We start from the raw sequence: 19,374 nt of genomic DNA, 5'->3' as shown, positions 1-19,374 counted from the left end.
AGGTCCATCAGCACTAAAAAATATTTAAAAAAAAAAAAAAAAGGAAACCAATTCTTGAACCACATAATCCTCTCTGTTTTCCACCCCAGGCATGCGCCAAGGCCGCGACCATGGCACCCAGTACCGCTCGGCAATCTACCCGTCCTCTGCTGCACAGATGGAGGTAGCCCTGAGGTCCAAGGAGGACTATCAGAAGGTAGGCCCCCTCACCTGCTGCCACCCTGACTCGGGCAGCCCTAAGGGCCGAGGGAGATTGGTTCTTTTCATCTGGAACTGTGTTCCGTTTTGAACAGCTTTTACCTGTAAACTGTCTCTTCTCGGGTCCTTTTTCATCTAGACTTTTATTACCTGGACATGTGTGATTGTGGTCATGCAGGGGGCCACCAACATCCAACTGTCTCAATTCACATGTGGTCTGTGTGACTTAATAATCATGTGCCTGAATCTTAGAAATCATGTGCAAGAGAGAGTTTCCCCACGTGGCTTATGTACCGGTGATCTAGCGCACCTGCAGCTGTGTAGTAGTGGTGATGGTATTAGGATAGCAACGGCCAACTGGCCGGATGTTGGCTACAGGCTGATTACTATTTGAGGTATTTATAAGTGAAGGTATTTCATAAATCTCTCACTGTACCTTTCTATGTAGACACATAGATATGCTTAGAGGTAGGTGTATCTCTCAGTATCTTCACATAAACTTGTATGCAGTCATCTATTTCTGAGATCCTTATTTCTAGTTTTGATACATATGAATTTCTAACTTGATAATTGATTTCTAGTTTGATACATATGAATTTCCTTGGTATAATTTCCTAGGTATAATATACATACCAAACAATCAAAAATTTGCCTGTGAAAGGTGAAATGGTGAGCTTTTATGCCATAAAGTAGTCCATCTTTTCTTTCATATTTACCTTAGAACATATTTTCGAAACTGGGAGCCACAAAGTAGGGGAGACGTGGTTTTCACCGTCGGCTTCCCAGCTGAATGAGGAGGCAGTGTCTGGGCAGTGACCAGGACTGGCCCTCCTCAGCTGTATGTTTAGATTTATTCCTAAGAGCGGGGGGGATTCTGCCAACCTCCTGTTCCATTCATTTTCTGTTTCCCGTTCTCCCTCCTCAAGGTTGGCATTTAGTCCGTGTCACTGCATTCTGTGGCTGCATCGAATGTGAGCCTGGTGGGACCCCATGCGCCAGCTGTGACACGACTTAGGTTACTAAGTGTGATGGTCGTCACTGGTTGCCCCCAGCGACCCCTAGCAACCAGCTTCTTCAGCAACTTCTGTATGTGTAAAGTTTAGAGTGACAGTATGCTTACCACAGAGCAGCCATTTGGACATAAAATTAGCTGATTTTATCACAGGGACCAATTGTTCAGCTAATTAGATGTGCAGTACCGCTGAGGGGCCAGAAACCAAAAGTGATTTTCCATTTAAACCGTGGTTTTCTGCAAAGCTGGCTGGGCTGTGGATCCCGGCTCACGCGCGACCGAGGAAAGGAGGATGGCTGAAGAGGTTTGCCGATTTCCTGTCAGACTGGAGGGGCAGGAAGACCTCAGGAGAAGGAATGCCTTGAGGGGTGAAATCTGAACTTCACTCTGGGTGTGCTGACCCTGAACGCGCAGGGCTATTCTCACCGAGCTTGACAGCTAACTGCTGTGGGGGTGTTCTTGCCTTTTGAGGAAGTCTTTGTAACCTCTCCTTAACCTCTTTTTCATATTTAAAATTTTTCTTTAGAGAATTTCACAGAAGTATTATTTGCTTATAGCATTGATTAGAAGATATGATCAAATGTATTATTATTATTTTTAAATATCAAACGTGGACAATTTACGTGCCAAGTGTGCCTGTGAAACATCTCTGGCATCCTAAACTGAAGAAGGCCTGATATGGGTGGGGTGGTCAGGGATTCTCTTATCCTGAAAATGTGGCTCTTCTTCACTTAGGAATTAAACCTTTTGACCACTGAGAGATTATGTGTCTTGAAATGTGAATGTAAATTAACAAATATAAAGCTAGCTCTCTGGGCCATAGGACTTAACTTCTTCCCAACTCCTCAAGGTTTGTGAGCAGAAAATACAATTCTTCTGAATATTTCTTTTATTAAAAGGGAGAAGAAATGCAGAGTTTTCCCTTGTATATGTTGTACAACATACTGAGTCTTTTTTTTTTGGTGGGAGTGGGGGGTGGTTACTGATGATTGAACCCAGGGGTGCTTAACACTGAGCCACATCCTCAGTCCTTTTTATTTTTTATTCTGAGAGAGGGTCTTACTAAGTTGCTTAGGGTCTCACTAAGTTTCTGAGGCTGACTTTGAATTGTGAGCCTCCTGCCTCAGCCTCCCTAATCACTTGGATTACAAGTATGCACCACTGTGCCCAGCCATATTAAGTCTTAATAAGACTAATACATTTCTGGATGGAGCAAATGCCAAATTACCTACTATATTTCAAATATAAAAAGTGTTGCAAAATCTGTCTCTATCAGTCTTTCTGTTCAGCCATCCACCCATCCATCTACCCACCCATTCATCACCCATGTGACTTCTCAACTCACGTCAGAGTCAGGAAGGAGAGAGAGAGAGAAGGAGGTGGCAGGAAGGTGACCCACACCCCTCCTACCTACAGTTGCCACTCAGTCAGCCCATTCAGACTAGGAAGGACTGATTGGGGGACAGCTGTAATAACCTAACCATTTGCCTCTGAATATTCCCGCATTAATGTGAGCTCTGGGGATACTCGTATCCAAGCCAAAATAAAGACTGTTATTTATGATGTTCACTGAAGCAATTAATTTTTGCTTCTTGTAAACTCAAACATGTAGCTTAAATGTCATATCTCACCAATGACACTCATGTCTGTGGTCCACACCACCCACAGAGCTCCAGCTCCCCACCCGTGAGTGCCTACTTGTTATTTCCACTTCCTTTTCAACAGTATATCTGAAGTCACCTTTCAAGTGCCTTCAGATATACTGTTGAAAATATACCTTACAGCTCAAGGCCCCTGTGTTCCTTCTCTGCCTGCCCCCAACAGCCTTCCGTATGAATCACCCCCATCTGTGCCTGTCACTCACCCTCACGGCCAATTGGCCAGATTAACCCAGATTCTACCTCTCGGCTCCATCTCTAGTTTCCCTGCTTCTCTTTCATTGTCATGTTCATATCATACCTTAGGCCACCGTGATCTGTTCCTGGGCCACTGAACCTCTCCTCTCTCTGTGACTGTGACTACCCACACAGGACAGCAGAGTGGCCTTCTTAAATACAACAGGAACATTCCCTTCCCTGTGCCCAACTTGTTCCTGGCTTCCCTGTTGTGTTTGGAGTGAAATCCAAAGCCCTTTGCAGGGTCTACCAGGTCCTGCAGTCATCATGCCATCTTCCCATGAGACATCTGTAACTGTCATCAGAGTGCCTAAATAGCGTGGCATATCTGAGATGTGACAAATAGTTCTTACCCAAAGATCAAGCACTTCTAGGGGCCTCGGTGAGAACCACAGGCGCTCAAGAACTGGTGAACAGCATGTAGAATTATTCCAGGTTTCCTTATATTCCAAGGTTAATTCCTGTGTGGACCCGCTGTTGCCATAAAGACCAAATCTACAGGTTGTGGAGTTCTGCTGGACTAGGGGAGTTGACACCAGGAGGAGCAGACTCTCTCCTGCACCCTGGTGCTCCTGAGCCAGAGCACGCTCTCCTGACCGGGGGAGTGCCAAGGTTGCGATTGTACCCTGATATTTGCTGGGGTGAAGTCAGATATTGGCCTAGAAAACAATCTCCCTTTCCTAATTTTTGCCATCTCTGACTTGTCACCCCATATTAGTCCCTGATGGCTGTTGTAACCTATTGCCACAAACCTGGTGACTCACAACCACAAGAGTTTATTCTCTCACAGTTCTGGAGGACACAAATCCAAAAGCCGACTCCCTGAGCTCCAATCACCGTGCGGGCTGGGCCGAGCTCCCTCTAGAGGCCGCAGCCACGAACCCTTCCTTGTTGCCCAGTTTCTGGTGGGGCAGACACTCTGTGGCCTGGGACCTCGTCACTCCAGTCTCTGCCTCTGTGGTCAGGTTGCCTCCTCCTCCTCTGGTGCCTAATTCTTTCCTGCCTCTCTCTAATATGAGGGCACTCGTGGTTGGATTTAGCACCCCCTGCCAGGTAACCCAAGACAATCCCCATCTCAAGGTCCTTAGTCACATCTGTGAAATCTGTGCCCCATAAAGCAAGATTCACAGGTTTCAGGGATCGGGACGTGGACACTGGGGAGGACCACTGTTCACAGTATCAGCCCCAGGACTGCTTTCCCACCGGCCACAGTCCCATGTCCTCCCCCGAAGGGGAGATTGAGGCTGGGGCTCTTCCTGGCACTGTTCAGGAGGGTGTGCCACGCTCACCAGGCAGGAGCCCATCTGGCTTGCTCCGAATCCCAGGCCACACTCTCAAGTTCCCCGGAGAGGACAGACTTGATTTCCTCCTCCGTGAGATCCTTGTCTAGTTTAAAGGGAGGTGGAAATTTGTATAAACTTATCCCCTTTCAAACATTGCTGTCTTCCAAAAGGACCTGACTTGACTCCTATACCATTTACTAAAGTAGCATGCTGAAATCACAACAGTGAAAAATCCTTAGGGTTTGAAGGATGTTTGGGAAAGGAAAGGAGAAAAGGCTTTCTGTGTCTGTGTGTGGAGGGGAGAGATCACTTGACTTTTAGACAACTGGCTTGGCAAGAGTATCCTAATGCTCTCTCTTGGTCTCTCTATTTGAGCCATGAGTTAATTTCTCTGATCTAAAAATTTAGACCACTGCTTGACCCATCTTAACTAAGTGTGGATAACAAAACTTCCCTGTAGGTTCATTATAAGATTTAAGTGAGATTTTATATGTCTGTATCTACATCTGTACACTGGCTTGCAGTAGTAATCAATATATATTAATCAAAGTTGAGCCCCTTTAGTTTTCTGATTCAGAAATTAGTTTTAATTATGCCAACAGAATTGAGATGAAGCGAGTCTACTCAATGAATCGTCCTGCTATAGCTGGACCTGTCTCCCCACCAGGAGGAACACATAGGACCCCTGTGTTTCCTGAGCTTCTACAGAACATGTCCTTCTTGCCCTCCTCCATCTTCCTCAGTACATTAATAATTACCTGATCAAATATTAATTATGTACTGATTAGTTGCCAGACTCATGTCACAATTGTTTTTCACAAAGGCTTCCTGAAGAAAGATCTTGTGAAGTTGGTTGTAATGAACTATTCCATTCACAGTCCCTAAAGCTCATCTGTCAGATTTCCTAGGAGACTGTAGGGAATGCCCTAGGCACTATTCTGACAGTTAGGCATTAGGTAAACTCTGTAGAGCTCCCATTTACCCAGGGCCTAGTACGGTGTTGGCTCCTGGCAGATGGTCAGCAGGTATTTGTGGAGAGATGGAGCAGACAAAGAAGTTCACTTTCTTGTCCCTTTTTATGGACTAGATATTTGTGTCCCCCTCCAAAAAATTATATGTTGGAGTGCCCCCCACACAGTGTGACGACATTTAGATACAGGTATCAGGAGTTAGATGAGGCCACAAGGGTGGCGCAATCCTGATGGGAAGACCCAGTGTCCTTAAAGAAGAGACTCCAGAGTGCTGGCTCCCTCTGTCCACTCCCATGCAAAAAGAAGTCCTGTGAGCAACCCCCATCCCTCTGCAAGCCACCAGAAGGGGCTTCACAGTGAAACCTACCTCACCAGCACCTTGACCTTGGCCTTCCAGCCTCTGGACGGTGACAGCAGATGTCTATTGTTGAAGCTGCCTGTTAGTGGCCTTCTGTAATAGTGGCCTTACTGTGTGTTCATGTGGGAGGTGGGCATCATGGCCCTGGGTGAGAATGTCCAGCTGGGGCCCTGGCTCCGCCTTCACCCACCATGACCTTCAGTGAATCTCTGCAGCTCTAATTCCTTGTTTGTAAAATAGAGAAAACAAAAACAGTGAAATTTTTCATAAATCTCCACAGCTCTCAGCACTTTCCCCCATATTATGATGAATGACCTTTGAACCCATACTTGGGGCTAGAGCAGGTTCTATTCTCTTGCCTGCCCTGGGAGAAAATTAGAGCTCAGAGCGGGTCATTCACATCCCCAAGATAACCCTGACACTAAACTTAGAGAGAGTCATTTGATTGTGAATTCCACATGCTTTCACCCACACAGCGTGTAGGCACTTGGTAATCTGTCTAGCATTTTATGACTCTTAGGGTGTGACTGGGCAACTCCAGAAACAAGATGGTCAGCAATGGCTTCATCTGGCTTTTTCACAGGCCTTCAAATTTCAAACCCTTGTTCAAATACAGGATCAGGGAATCTTCCTTTCAGAACTCCTTGGCCAAGTTATTTCTGTTTCTGTGTTCCCAGGGAAATGGGTAGGTTGCCTGCTGGAAGGATTCTTTCTCAGGTCTATTGTGTTCATGTCCTGCAATGTTTAAAACCAGCGAGGGAGCTCCAGCGGACTCCCACTTTCACCAACGCTGGAAAATCACGCCAGTGTAGACGTGGGTAAATGTCAGTTGATATTTTATGGTTTGGGGATTATATACCTCTTCTTCATCTTTAAAAAAAGAAAAAATTTGTACTGTTGTTTACAACCTGAACTTATGATTTAAATGCTCATGGCAAGTTCCTGAATAATTCAGTCATTTACCTTAGTCGGAGAGAAAAATTCCCCTTTGTATGCCCAGACATAGAGTTAGAATTCCTCTTAGACCTCTCTTAGAGCTTTGAGATTGTAATTAAGAGTATTATTATGAACTCTAAATAAGAACTTGCAAAATAAATATTTTTAAAATGCCCAATTCTGGGTGACAGGCATCTATATTTCTATGTGTGCAGAGGTACAGACAGCAAGATCTTTAGCCTTAATGGTTCAGTTGCATCTGGGTGATTATTTTCATTTCCACTTATTACTGTGTGTTAGACTCCCTGTATACGAGTACAGATTGCCCTTTCTTGCACTGTATTTAGAAATCTCTGCATTACCCCTGGGCATTTGTTCATTAATAGGGGGTGGGGAGAGGAAAAGCTTGCAATAATGGACTTTACATATTAAACTGTGTGCATCCACATTCAGTCCCCAATCACAAATCTGGTTTGTGTCACTGCCCTCTGGTGGTTGCAGGCCTTCACTGCAGTGTCAGGGAAGCACTTCCCCAGGGTGGAGTTGGGCGGCAGTGGCAGCTTCCAGAAGCAAGGCGGACACGGTATTGCTGGGTAATCTGTCTTTCATTTGCATTCACTGCTTTTCATTCAAGTGCATTGCAGTCACCCTAGGATTCCAACTGATGGTAGAAGAAAGCATTCTTGTGAGGGCCAAGTGACATTTTCATTTTAGTGGAGGTGTAGACACAAAAATAACCCCACAGAGTGACATTGGAACAAATGAATTCAAATTCTCCCTGGGTAACACTCTGATTCATCTTTCAAGGGCAGCACAGGAAGTCCCTGTGGTATGCAAGATGATTTTAGGATGTATCCAGATGAATCTTTTAAATTTTAATTGTTACATGTTTAATATGTATTAGGAGGGTAGGGAATGTTGGAGCCTACAATTTCATGAATGTTTTTGCTCAGGTGAGGTCAGGAAATGGTACCCACACGCATGCACAGCTGAGTTCTTTGTAGGATTGTATTTTCTCCTAGTCTGGAGATGGATCAAAAGCCCATGGAAGTGCATGGATAATTTGGGGCCACATGGCTGTGTCCTTGCTTATTGTATGACCTTGCATTGTTAAGTCTGGGTTCTTGATTTTTTGAGCAGGATAGCAGTGGTGCCCTCGTAGGTATACTGTGGTGTGTATGTAACATATCTGTCACAGAAGAGGTGCTCAGTCAATGCCAGACTCTTCCTGTTGTCTCAAACACCCCAGGAAGCTGCTCACAGCCAGCAGCCCTCAGCATTCCCATCATGCTTTGCTTGTGACACTTCATCAAACCCATTCTGAGAGTTTCTGTGCTGCTTCTCCCTCTTGCCAATGAATGGAATCTTCCCTACTTTGCATCTTTTGCAACACCCCATGGAGTACTTGGCACAAAGCAGGCACTCTGGGAATGTTTGTCCCATGAATTCAACCCAAGTGCAAAATAACTATCAGCAGCGTTTCCCATCCTCCCACATATTCAGTGCCTATCATGCCCCAGAAGAGGACAAGGACCTGTACCTTCCTCGGCTTGTCTCCCTGGTTCTCCTGGATTGGTGAAAAGAACCAGCTTGGGGTCGGGCCCATAGGATGCAGGCAGAGAGGGGAAAGGCCACAGTGCGTTTTGCTGCATGCCCTTAACATCACCTCTTCTCTTACTAACTAATATAGAGGTTTGTTTTACATACACGCACATATAGTCCTTAGTTTCAGTGAAAGAGAAGTGCCAGCAGTGCAAAGCATTTCAAACACAGCATTTCAGCCAGGGTCGGATCTATTTTAGAGACAACAAAAGGGCCTTTGTTGTTCAAGCAGGTAGATTTATAAGCCTTGCCCTGGTTTAGTCTATATAAAATGGCCTTCGGAATGACATGATCAGAGACACCACCGAGAGGAGGAGGGGGACGCAGGAGCCCTTTCATTTCAGTGGCGAGAGCGTGAACTGGGCTTGCTGTTTCCTAACAGAGGCGGTGCGACTGCCTTTCAGACTCCCCTTGATTTGTCTGGGCTCCGCGTGATTCCGAGTTTCTCGACTCACCCAACACAGCCTCCCGGCCGGCTCCTAAATGGCCGCAGAACGCCTGCTCGCGCTGGCCGCGGAGGCGATGTTCATTTAAGGCTTGGAGAGATCAGAGCTTTCATGTTCGCCACGAAAGCCGCGAGCCCCCAGCACCTCGGGCGCGGAGATGAAAGGACGTTTGTGTTTGTGCATGTGTGTTTAGAGCTTAAAGGACAGGCAGAGAAGGAAAATAGATGTTGGCGCTCCGCACTTACTTCAAACCGGGACCCACTCCCTCTGGTGGGACCATTTAACTCCGAAGGCGCCGCCCCTCCCCGCGCCCCCACCGCGCTCCCCACCCCCACCGCATTCATCGCGGCCCATGTGACATCTGTTCTGGGCACGGCCGAGCCGTCTTCTCGTTGCCATGGCAGCCGGCGGAGCGAGCCCGCCCATTGGCTGCGAGCGAGGAGGAAGAAAAGGCCCGCAGGGCTGGGGTCGCGCGTCCAGCGCCCGCCCTCCCGGTGCGGTCAGCTGCGCGCGGCCACGGTCACGCGGCGCGGCGCCGCGGGGGCCCGCGGGGAGCGTCCCCCGCCGCAGTGCGCGCCCGGGACGGCGGATGGGCCGAGGTCAATGTCATTGGCTTCTCCCTCTAGTGCGTAGCGTGTGGAGGACAAAGCAGAGCGCGCCAGGCAACGTGGGCTGCCTTCTCCTTCACCTTGAACTCCTCCGGGCTCGGGCTGCTGTTGTGGATTCGGCAGAATGACCCTTTCTGCTCGCAGCCCTGGAAGGGTGAGAGGGCGGGCCTGAGTTGAGCTGTTGGACTCCAAATGGAATTTACCTTGCCCACTACCTTACCCGGTCACTCTAAACGCGAAGGGGACACAATCCCAGGGCGAAATCCACACCTGAACCTGATTGCTTTGAAAGTCGTTTTCCTCCTGGCCTCACCTCCGAGTTGACCCAGGCAGTTGAATTACTGTTCTGGCCTCGAAGCTGCGGTTACTCTCCCCTGACCCCCTTGGCCAGGCCAGCCGGAGCCCCGTTCCTGATCTTGTATCTGGCCAGACGGGTATGAGAAAGCCTCAATGGGGAACTGCAGCTGTCCCCCTCAGTTCCCTCCTCCTGGGGATTCAAGGCCCTCACTGAGGAGTGCTGAGTGGCGGGGACCTATTGCACCAGCTCCACCCAGTGTCCTCACTCCCCAGAGCCAGCACCAATCCAGGGCTGGCTGTGACCGACCCCTCCACCCCAAACTAAGACACTGAGCACAGGTCAGCACAGTTGGGGGTGGAGAAAGAAATTCACAAAATTTTCTTATCTGTTCTTCACAGTGAGCCTGGGCTGCCAATTCCCAAGGTCACCCAATTTGCAAATGGATGAGCCTGGGATACTGGTACAGACTGAGTTCTCTGCTTCCAGGAGAGAATGCCTGCTCACGCCATTCCCTCACATGGCCAAGTAGATTTCACCCAGACAAGTCACACCCTGGCAGTGACATTGGATAAGTTAATTCCCACATCCCTTCTCTCCTCACACTTTGCAGTGCTGAGGATGGACTCCAGGGCCTTGCTGCTGGGCACGGGCTCCACCTTGCCTCATTCCTATCTTGTCTGTTTTACATCTTTGAGAAATGTTTCATTAGGCTTAATCTGTCACATTCAGGGTTGATGGGTTAGGAATGTTTGTGACAGAAACACATATTTAAATCCAGAAACTTTACAATACAGCAAAATTTTGTAGGAAAGAAGTATGAAGAAGACAGACCTAGTTTGGGGGATCACTGTGCCAAGGAGTTGGTTGAATAAAACACTAATGTATTATTTTTACACATATTCACACCAAAGGTTCTGGGTGGTTTTGGTAATTCACAGGGTTAAACACCCAAGCACTTGTGATAGGAAAAGACACACACACACACACACACACACACACACTTTTAAAAATGTCCATTCCTGTCTGGCTTCCTTACAAAGTCATCAGTGAAAAATGTCACATAGTTACTTTGCCTGTTGTGTTTCAGACAAAACTCAATAATGCCAAGGTAAACGAGTGGAATGAGAGAGGTGGGAGCTGGCACTGGACCAGGTGGAGACGTGTGTTCTTCTTTAAGTGGGCAGCCCATACTGGGCACAGCCTTTTGTTACCTTGTGTAATGTCTTGTCATAGGTCCCAGAATTGCACTTTATGTAATAAATTACAAGTCTGTGTCTGTTTATACGTGAGATGCACAGGTTATCTTTAGCGCACATGCGAGTGTTTGTGTGTGTGTGTGTGTGTGTGTGTGCACGCGCCCGCGTGCATATTTACTTAAATCAGTGATTTTCTAGGCAGGGCCAGTTGGTTTATCATTTAGGATCCAGGATGCTGCAAATATATCTGGAATAAAATGGGAATTAATATCTTTCCAAAGACAGGCTGAGAAATCTTGTTCCTATAAATTGCTTCCTTTCTCTGGTGGCAGGCTAGTCAGACATGGGCCACCATTTCGCAAGTATAGTCAAGAGAATAAAGAACACCAAAATTAAGACCAGTCTGTCCATGCTGTGTTGTTCAGGATTCACAGTTCAACTCACCTGTGCTCAAAGGTGAACTTCTATGCCTTTTGTGAGGTGGTAAGCTGTCAAAATGGGTCACTGCCACAGCGAGGCAGCAGCTCCAGCAGCCTAGTCACATTCAAGATGCTCCAAGGGACTGTCTGATATTCAGCCAGAGAGCAGCATTAGTCTCTATAGGTTAATCCGTGCTCTTCCTGCTTCTGGTTATTTTTTTCTGGTTATGATATCGAATATGGTTAAGTTTTCCTTGACAGTCTCTGGTTTGTGATTTTCTACCTGGAGCCTCACACTCTCTGCCCTCCTCCTCGGCCCCCCAGCCACGCTGAGGCTCCCTTCAGCCTCTGCTCAATCCACCTGGGCACAGCCATCTTCAGGAGCATGTTATTAAAGCATCATTAGTATGCAGCAAGGTGCCCTTCTCTCTGCTAAATCACCTTGTAAAGTGGTCCTCACAAAATGCACGTTCTTTGTTATGACAGCAAGGCTTCATGTTTCCAATGCAAGCTAACAAGACTTGAAGTAGAGAGCTAACTGAGGTGACCCAGCCCATCAGGGGTGAGGGAGGTTGATAAGAGATAAGAGACATGAGTCCAAGGGTCACCCCAAGAGCAGCCGGAGAAAAGAGCACCTTCTGTAGGAGAAACAGGCAAAGGGGTGTGTGAGTGACCAGGCAGGACTAAGAAAGGAAATGAGAGCCATTGTGTGTACCTGGTGGAAAAGGAACCCGGAGATGTAGCTGGAGAGGGAAATGGCCACAGAAAGCAGAAAGGGGTCAAGAATAAATGTGGTCTGGAGAGCACATGAGCAGTTTGGAGGGACTGAGGAAACACTGCGCGGCAGCCTGAGTGCCGTCTGCTGGCTGGAAACCTCTAACGCCCTCCGTGGACTTTGGTGGTGCTTCCATGACTTGTACCAGTTTTTCCTAATTTCCTAATCCACCAAATCGAGCTAGTAACCCTGGCCCTGCTGTCCACTGTGGGCTGTTGTGAGGATCAAGGGAGATTACCGTGGTGCAGAGGACTATAATCTAGAAAATGCTCCCCAGGGCAAGACTTGAGCAGGATGCTGTTGTGGGAACACAGGAGAGGCAAGTCCCCGTCCTTGCGGAACCGCATTTCCCAACTGAAGAAAGAGCCCACGCTGTTTTCTTTCCATTTTTCTATTCACTGGGGTCGTCACTGTGTTCGGATGAACTGGGGTGACTCACAGCAATTGGTTGAAGGGGGCCCATAGACGAAAATGCAGTAGAACTTTTCTTCATCACTGACAATCGCCGAGGGGACCCTGCTTCTCCAGCCCCTTAGCCTAAGATTGAGACCGTAACAAACACAAGGACACTCACTAGGGGACAGTGTTTGAACTTGAGTTTATGAAACTCTCCTCTTATAGTCCCTTCCTCAAATGTGGAGACTGGCCCTTTTCTGTGACTCTGCTGCAAAAGACAGCTTGTCTCTGAACTGAGTTGGTGTCAAGAATTGCCATCACTATGACCTAGGTCTGATTCAAACCCCCTTTGCTTGGGGTCTGTTTTTCAGAAGTCTGCATATGCAGCATAAGGCATATGTGCGCTCTATGGGCCCAGCCATCTCAGATCCTGTTCAGACATATGTGGGTATCAATGATGAATGTATAAACTGATGTCCACCCTGTTCCTGCCTTAAGGTCTTTTGTTTTCTAAAGAAAGGTGATCCATAGGGTTAGTGTGAACTCCCCCACAGGTGGGTGGTCTTCCCACGGAGGCCAAGCAGCGAGTCCACTCTGCAGTGTTCTGCAGATTCCAGAGCCCCATCCAGACCGACAGAATCAGAATCTCAAGGGGTGGGGCCAGGGAATATGAAAATTTTACAATTCCACAAATAATTTTTTTGCAGAGCTAGGTTTGAAACCTCAGGGTAGTGGGCTGGTACTTAGACTTGGGTGCCAGACACGCTCAATTACCTATGTGAGCCTGAATAAGTAACTGCAGTGTCTGGCCTCGGTTTCCTCATCTCTGAAGTGGGTCTAATTGTAGGTACCTCAGCAGATTCTTGTGTAGAATAGATGAGGTGACATGTGCCAAGCCACGGGACAGCAGTGTTATCTGTCTTGACTAGTGTGAGCTGTCTTCCTCCCCCACATGCCCTTTCCACTCCAGCACTTTACGTTCAGTTATCCTGAGGTCTTCCAGTGTGTCGGCACCGGGCATGGAAAGGCAAATGGCCCACCCAGGGGATTCCACATCAGGCCCTTGGCGGTTGCTGAGGACAGTGTGGGCCAGGATAGGCTCATCAGGGCTGTTACGACTCTGTTTTCCAGACAGTGCCTTCCCTCCCCTGGTGTGAGCTGTACCCGTGTAGGGTACTCTGAGCCCTGGTTCACGGTTTGGGGGAAGAGCTACCTCCTGGGCCTGCTGGGTGCATGTTAAGATGCCCGGCTGCTCTTCAGCTGTGCAAAAGCAGACTTCGAGCACGAGGCTTTCTCCTCTCGCCCTCTGGCCTCCAGCATGGAGAGGGCGGCTCTTCTGCTTCCGTGTGTCTTCCAGGCATGAACCTGAGCAGTGATTCTCAGGCTTTTCAGCCTCAACACCTCTTGAAAATCTTTGAAAATTATCAAGGATCCCCAAGGAACTTGTGTTTGATATTTGCCCTATTGCAAATGAATACTGGGAAATTTCTAAAACCTAAGCACACATTCTGCTAACCATCAGAATGATGACATCAGCTCACTCACGTAGCTTCTGGAAAACTCTGCCTACACTCAGAATAACAGTGAAAAAAGGAAATATATCTCAGTGTTATTAGGAAAACAGTCTGATATTGAGGAGCTGGGAAAGGTCTGGGGTCCTTGAGGCACACTGATCTCTAGAACACAGGTCCCATCCTACTGTGCTGTTTCTCTGTGGAACACAGGAGTCAAGCTGAATCGTTGAGTCACCCACCAAGAAGGGCTGTAGAGAAGGATCTGAGCCCCACCCAGTTCTCTACTTTTACAGATGAGGAACCTGAGCCCCCGAGAATGAAGTGATATCACCAAGTTCCCACAGCCTGGGTGCTCAGGTGCATTTATACCCTGCAGCGTCAGCCCACTGGGCTTACACCCATCAGTTTAGTGGCTTAGGGTCCAGGCTTTATTCAGAGGTAGCTTGGTCCCAATCCCAGCTCTGCAACTGTGTGAGTGTGGGCAAGTCTTTTAACTTCTGTGGCCTCAGCTTCCTCGTATATAAAATGCAGAATAAACAAATATCTGCCTCATAGGCTTGCTGAGAAAAGCAAATGAGATAGTTCATGTAAATGGCCTGGCATCTTACGTAAGTATCTCTCACTTACATCCAGACACATGCGCGCACTCACACGCACTCCTGCCTTAAGTTCTCAGCTAACTTGTGGAGCGCTACATTCATAATATTGCAGCAATCACTAGTCCTAGAAAGTGCCACCAGTTCTTACCCATCTTATGGTGTCAACTGCTCTCTATCCAAAAACCTTCCTGTTGGCTCCACAGCGCTGCAGGGTGAGGGGATTCCAGGATTCATGGTGGATGCCTCTTTCTGTCTTCCCAACAGGCTGAAGGCAGAGCTAACACGGGGTCTAATTAGTTACGTGTCAGACCCAACAATCCATGCTGGGTGTCACGTAGGACCAAGCAGTGTTTTCAAGGTGGTACGAAACCCTGTAATGAGCCAGCGAATGGTATTATTACAGTCGAATAAACTGAAGTCTGATTTATGATGATTAAAATTAGTTTCTAGCATATGTTTTTCCTCTTTTCCCCAAAGTGGAAGATATGTGTCTGTAGCACCAACCATTTTCAAATTGCATTCCCAAACCACTCTTTAATTGTCTACTAAACAGTTCATGGGAGAGCTCAGTGAAGGTAGGTGACCCACTTCTCCATACTTTAAAATGTAAATATAGCACTTTATTCCTTGGGGGGTCTCCTTGGTCCTCACACACAAGCCAACAGATTTCTGATGCAAAATTGTTAGTATTGTTAAAATAGTCTACTTGAATTTGAAGATGTTATAAGCAAATAACAACAAAAGGCAGAGATTTTTAAAATGATATCCTATAAATAACCATAGTCTGTGTATCCAGCCAAATGAGATAATGTGCGCTCTATGGGCCCAGCCATCTCAGATCCTGTTCAGACATATGTGGGTATCAATAATGAATGTATAAACTGATTCATCCTCTGTCTTGCTGAGTGTCTCTCTGGGAGATACCGCTTGTGGCTCTTGTTTACCTAAAGATCACTTTGAAGGCAGAATGCTCTGTCGTCCTAAATAGCAGCACCTTGCCTAGAGCTGACATGTGATCCTGTCTCCAAGCCCCAGGATGGGAGCTTCTCCCTCTTGCCAAGGAGGTAGAGCGCACATCCCGAAAGAAAGCACCTGGGCTGCCCTGTGCCTCCCACTCAGGGGCCTCCTTCACCCAGCTGTGCGGCACCCAGCAGCTGCCCGCCTCTGCTGCTGGTCCACAAAGTGGGGTTGGCTGCCTCCACCCTCAGGCAGGCACGCCAGCCCTGTCCAGTGGCCTCGAGGGTAGGGGTGGGTTGCATGGGTGACAGTTCTTAGGGAGTGCACGTGCTAAACTGCAGTGATTTTGAGAGATTCTAGAACTTGAGCTCAGGTTTTCCTGTCAGGCAGGGATGACTCAGTTCACTGTGAGGGTCTCCTCCAGTGTGTGGTGGAGACTGAAGGCCTCAGGCCTGTGAGGGCCCGTGAACGGCTGTCATAGACTCGTTTCTTTGCCTTACAAACACTGTGGCTTAAAATGACCACTTCTCCTGGTTGCGCGGGTTGGCTGGAGTGTTCCCTTTTCACCTGAGCTGCTCACGTGACTACCTGTGGACTCTCCCTTCAGAGAGCCCAGGCCTCTCCCTTCTCCTAGTCCTTCCTCTGGGAGGTCCGCCAGGGGCTGGCTGGCTCCTGGGGTGGTGGCAGCTGGGCCAGGGCTGCAGGGCTCATCCCACCTCGGCTTCCGCTGGCTAATGCAGGTCACCCCGTCAGGCCCACAGTCATCAGGGAGGGGACTGTGCAGTGAGACCAGGAGGCACAGCTCGTGGAGGCTGTTAGTGTAACAGTCTCCCCCACTTGGCCTCAGTTTTCTTGCCAGCTACATGGGATTAGTTGTTAAGAATGCTTGGGGAGGGGGCGGTGCGGGGGAGCCTGGGAGTCAAGAGATGTGTTTTCTATTCCAGATCTGTCTCTGAGTGAGCGTGTGCTCTCGGGCTCCATCATCCTGTGAGTAAAGGCAGGGTCTTAGAGTCATCCAAGGCACACTCGCCCGCCCACATGCGCACACACACGCCCCTTTCCATCTCCCACTCAACATGGAAATCAGATAGGATTGGAAGTTCCTGAAAGCACTAAGTTCTCTGCATCACAGCATGTTATTACCAACCCTATTTATGTAGAATTCTTGTAGATAAATTTTGTGTTGACTTGTCTTTGCTGTGACAAAATACTTGAGGAAAATCAGCTTAAAAGTGGAAAATTTTATTTTGGCTCATGATTCCGGAGGTACCAGTCTGTGGCCTTGGCTCCATCTCTTTGGCCCTCTGGCCAGGCATCCTGTCATAACGGGAAGTGCCTGGTGGCACAAAGCTACTCGCTTCATGAGGCTGGGAAGCAAAGAGAGAAAAAAGGGGCCCTGGACAAAATAAACCCTTCAAAGGCAGCCCCCACACTGCACCACTTCCTCCACTCCCCGGTCTCCTGCAGTCACCGTCACTTCCCAGCAGCACCACCTTGGGGACCAAGCCTTCAACAGTTAGGGGCAGACGTGCCCCTTTGGTCTTTGGTTGGACTAAGTGAGGAGCTGGGGTAGAAGCAGAATGAGGGGAGCTCTCGGTTTAATTCCTGACCGTGGGCTGATGGCCACGGGGCTCGCTGGGCTTCCCTGCTGGCCACCAGTGGTACTAGGGTGGCCTCCTGCCTGGTGGCCATAGGTTGTGGGTCAGACCTCTGTTTTCACGAAGCTGTTGCATCGGGTGTCTGTAGCCTCCCGAGTCCCTGGACCCGAGAAGCCGATCTTCCGTCATTCCTTGTCCTCGCAGACCCCCTGTCCCCACAGACCCCTGTCCAGACCCTGCAACGCTGCCTCGGCGTCCCCCACGTGCTCTCGTCACTCCTTCACCTTGTCAAAGTGCCCGCCCCCAGGGCTTGTCCTGGCTCCTTCCCTCTTCAGTCCCGTAGCATCCTGAGGGCAGGCTTCTGCTCACCCATTGCTGTCCCCAGACCTTAGGACATCTGGTCAGCTTAGAGTTGGTCAAACAAATCTGCATCTCAAGATTACGTCTCCTGGGCTGGGGTCGTGGCTCAGTGGCGGAGCGCTTGCCTGGCATGTGTGTGAGGCCCTGGGTTCGATTCTCAGCACCACCTGTGAATAGTAAAGCAATATAGGTCTATCAACAACAATATATAAATTACATCTCCAGCCCAAGTTTTCACCTTTCTCCACAGCCTATTCCTCTTCCTCATGATGTCTTCATTCTCTGAAGTCCCAGATCCCCTCTTTTGTCCCTTCTAGGTCCCCAGTGGGTGTCCCTCCACCCTTATTCTGGCCTCAGCCTCCTGCCTGGTCACTGGGCTCCAGCCTCTCTCTGGTCCATCTTCCACACCTTTCCAGGATCCCGGGTCTCTGTAGAAGCCCTCCGTGGCCTCTAGCTACATGGTGCTGGACATATGCTCTCTGAAACCACCGTTCACAGTGCTCCCTGCTCCTTGACATGCCCCCGGCTCCCCAGTCCAGTGGGTCCCATGATTGCTTCTAGGCCAGGCCTGTCCCTTCCCTCGCCTCTGCTGTCTTGACCACACTCCAGGCTGAGCGACCCCCCTAACACTGCCGTCTCTCCCCATGACAGTCACACGGATGCTCTGTGCTGCGTCCTCTGTGCAGACAGTGTCTCTGTTGCTGAGCTGAGCTCACCGCCAGGTACGTGCTAAACATGCCTTGAGAGAATGGATGGTTGGTGCCGCTGCCCTGAGCATCTGGAAGAGCCCTCACATCAAGTGGGCTCATACTTGAATGGATTTGGGACTGACCGCTTCCGACCTGCAGTTGAAGCGTGTTTATTAAGTTTGCTTGTGAATCGTGAGGTCCTCTAGAGGGGAGCTGAATTAGACTTCAGGACCCTCAGTGTTTACTTGGTCCCCCCTTCTGAGTTCCGCTAAACTGCCTTGTGTTTGAATAAGGACTTGGTCCCTTCTCCAGGAGATCCTTTTTCTGGGCCTGTGCTGGCAGCATGGTTGAATGCCTATTTCCCAGCTTGCATCCAGAGAAAACTGGCTTTTTTCATTAGAAGCTCAGTTCGCAGTACGAAGGGACCTAAATTGTTTACTTCACGACTCATTAATATTCTGCAGTGATATGTCATGCTGGAAAGAGGGACAGGGTGGCAGAATTGGGGCCAACAGGCGGCTGGATCTGGGGAGAGGGCATGCTGAGGACGAAGTGGTGGGCATGTGGGACCACCTCGGAGACCAGCATGGTGACAAAGAAGTGGCTGCCTGTGCCTCGCGCTGTCTGAAAACGCCAGCCAGCTTGGTATCTTGGTCCCTGGATCTCCATTACCCGACGAAGACAGAGCACTCAGAGAATCCAGGGAGCCCAGCCTGGGAGGTGAGCACGGAGGACGCCGGCCACATCTGCATAATCACAGCATTTTAAACCGTGATCAGACAAAGCAGATTATACATGATGACCATGAATCAAAGCAATTACAAATAAAACAGAGCCACTGTTGTTAAAGTGGCTGCAGGTTGTATTCAGGAACTGGTTTTGGTGGCGTTGGCATTCCCACTGCCCAGACTCACCTTTGCCCTCTCGGGTGGCGACCTGCCGCCCTGCTCTGCTACACTCTCCTCCTCTGCCTAGCGTGCCTGTCCCCTTCCTCCCATTCCTCAGGATGGAATTAGACCTCGCTCCCCTGGGGTTGCTTTCTCCTCTGCAGCCACAGAGGGTCCTGACCTCCTGATGTACCTTGAGTGCAGGTCTCTGTGCTCCTCTGTGTGCCTCCCTTTGGTAATTCCTGAGATAAGGAGGACCCTGCCTGAGTTGCTTTGAGATCTCCCTCCATCCTGTGACCAGCAGAGGGCCTGATACTTATCAGAAGGCTAGAAATGGTCATTTAACGAAGTTAAACTAGTGGGCTGTTGAGACTCTG

At 48.9% G+C, this 19,374-nt stretch overlaps 1 protein-coding gene across 2 annotated transcripts in view; it reads left to right on the top strand.

Moving 5' to 3' along the window:
• Window positions 1–19,374, top strand: part of Msra (methionine sulfoxide reductase A) — a 329,950-nt gene that overhangs the window by 247,609 nt on the left and 62,967 nt on the right. For both annotated transcript variants that reach the window (XM_076852263.1, XM_076852262.1), the window contains one exon: window positions 90–196. In XM_076852263.1, the coding sequence (XP_076708378.1) occupies window positions 90–196 (107 nt within the window). The remainder of the gene's footprint in view (window positions 1–89; window positions 197–19,374) is intronic.

The sequence above is a fragment of the Callospermophilus lateralis genome, chromosome 4 (genome assembly GCF_048772815.1).
Source record: "Callospermophilus lateralis isolate mCalLat2 chromosome 4, mCalLat2.hap1, whole genome shotgun sequence".
In the NCBI taxonomy this organism is placed as follows: domain Eukaryota; kingdom Metazoa; phylum Chordata; class Mammalia; order Rodentia; family Sciuridae; genus Callospermophilus; species Callospermophilus lateralis.
The sequence above is the reverse complement of the archived record's forward strand: the minus strand, read 5'-3'. Positions and strand labels throughout refer to the sequence as shown.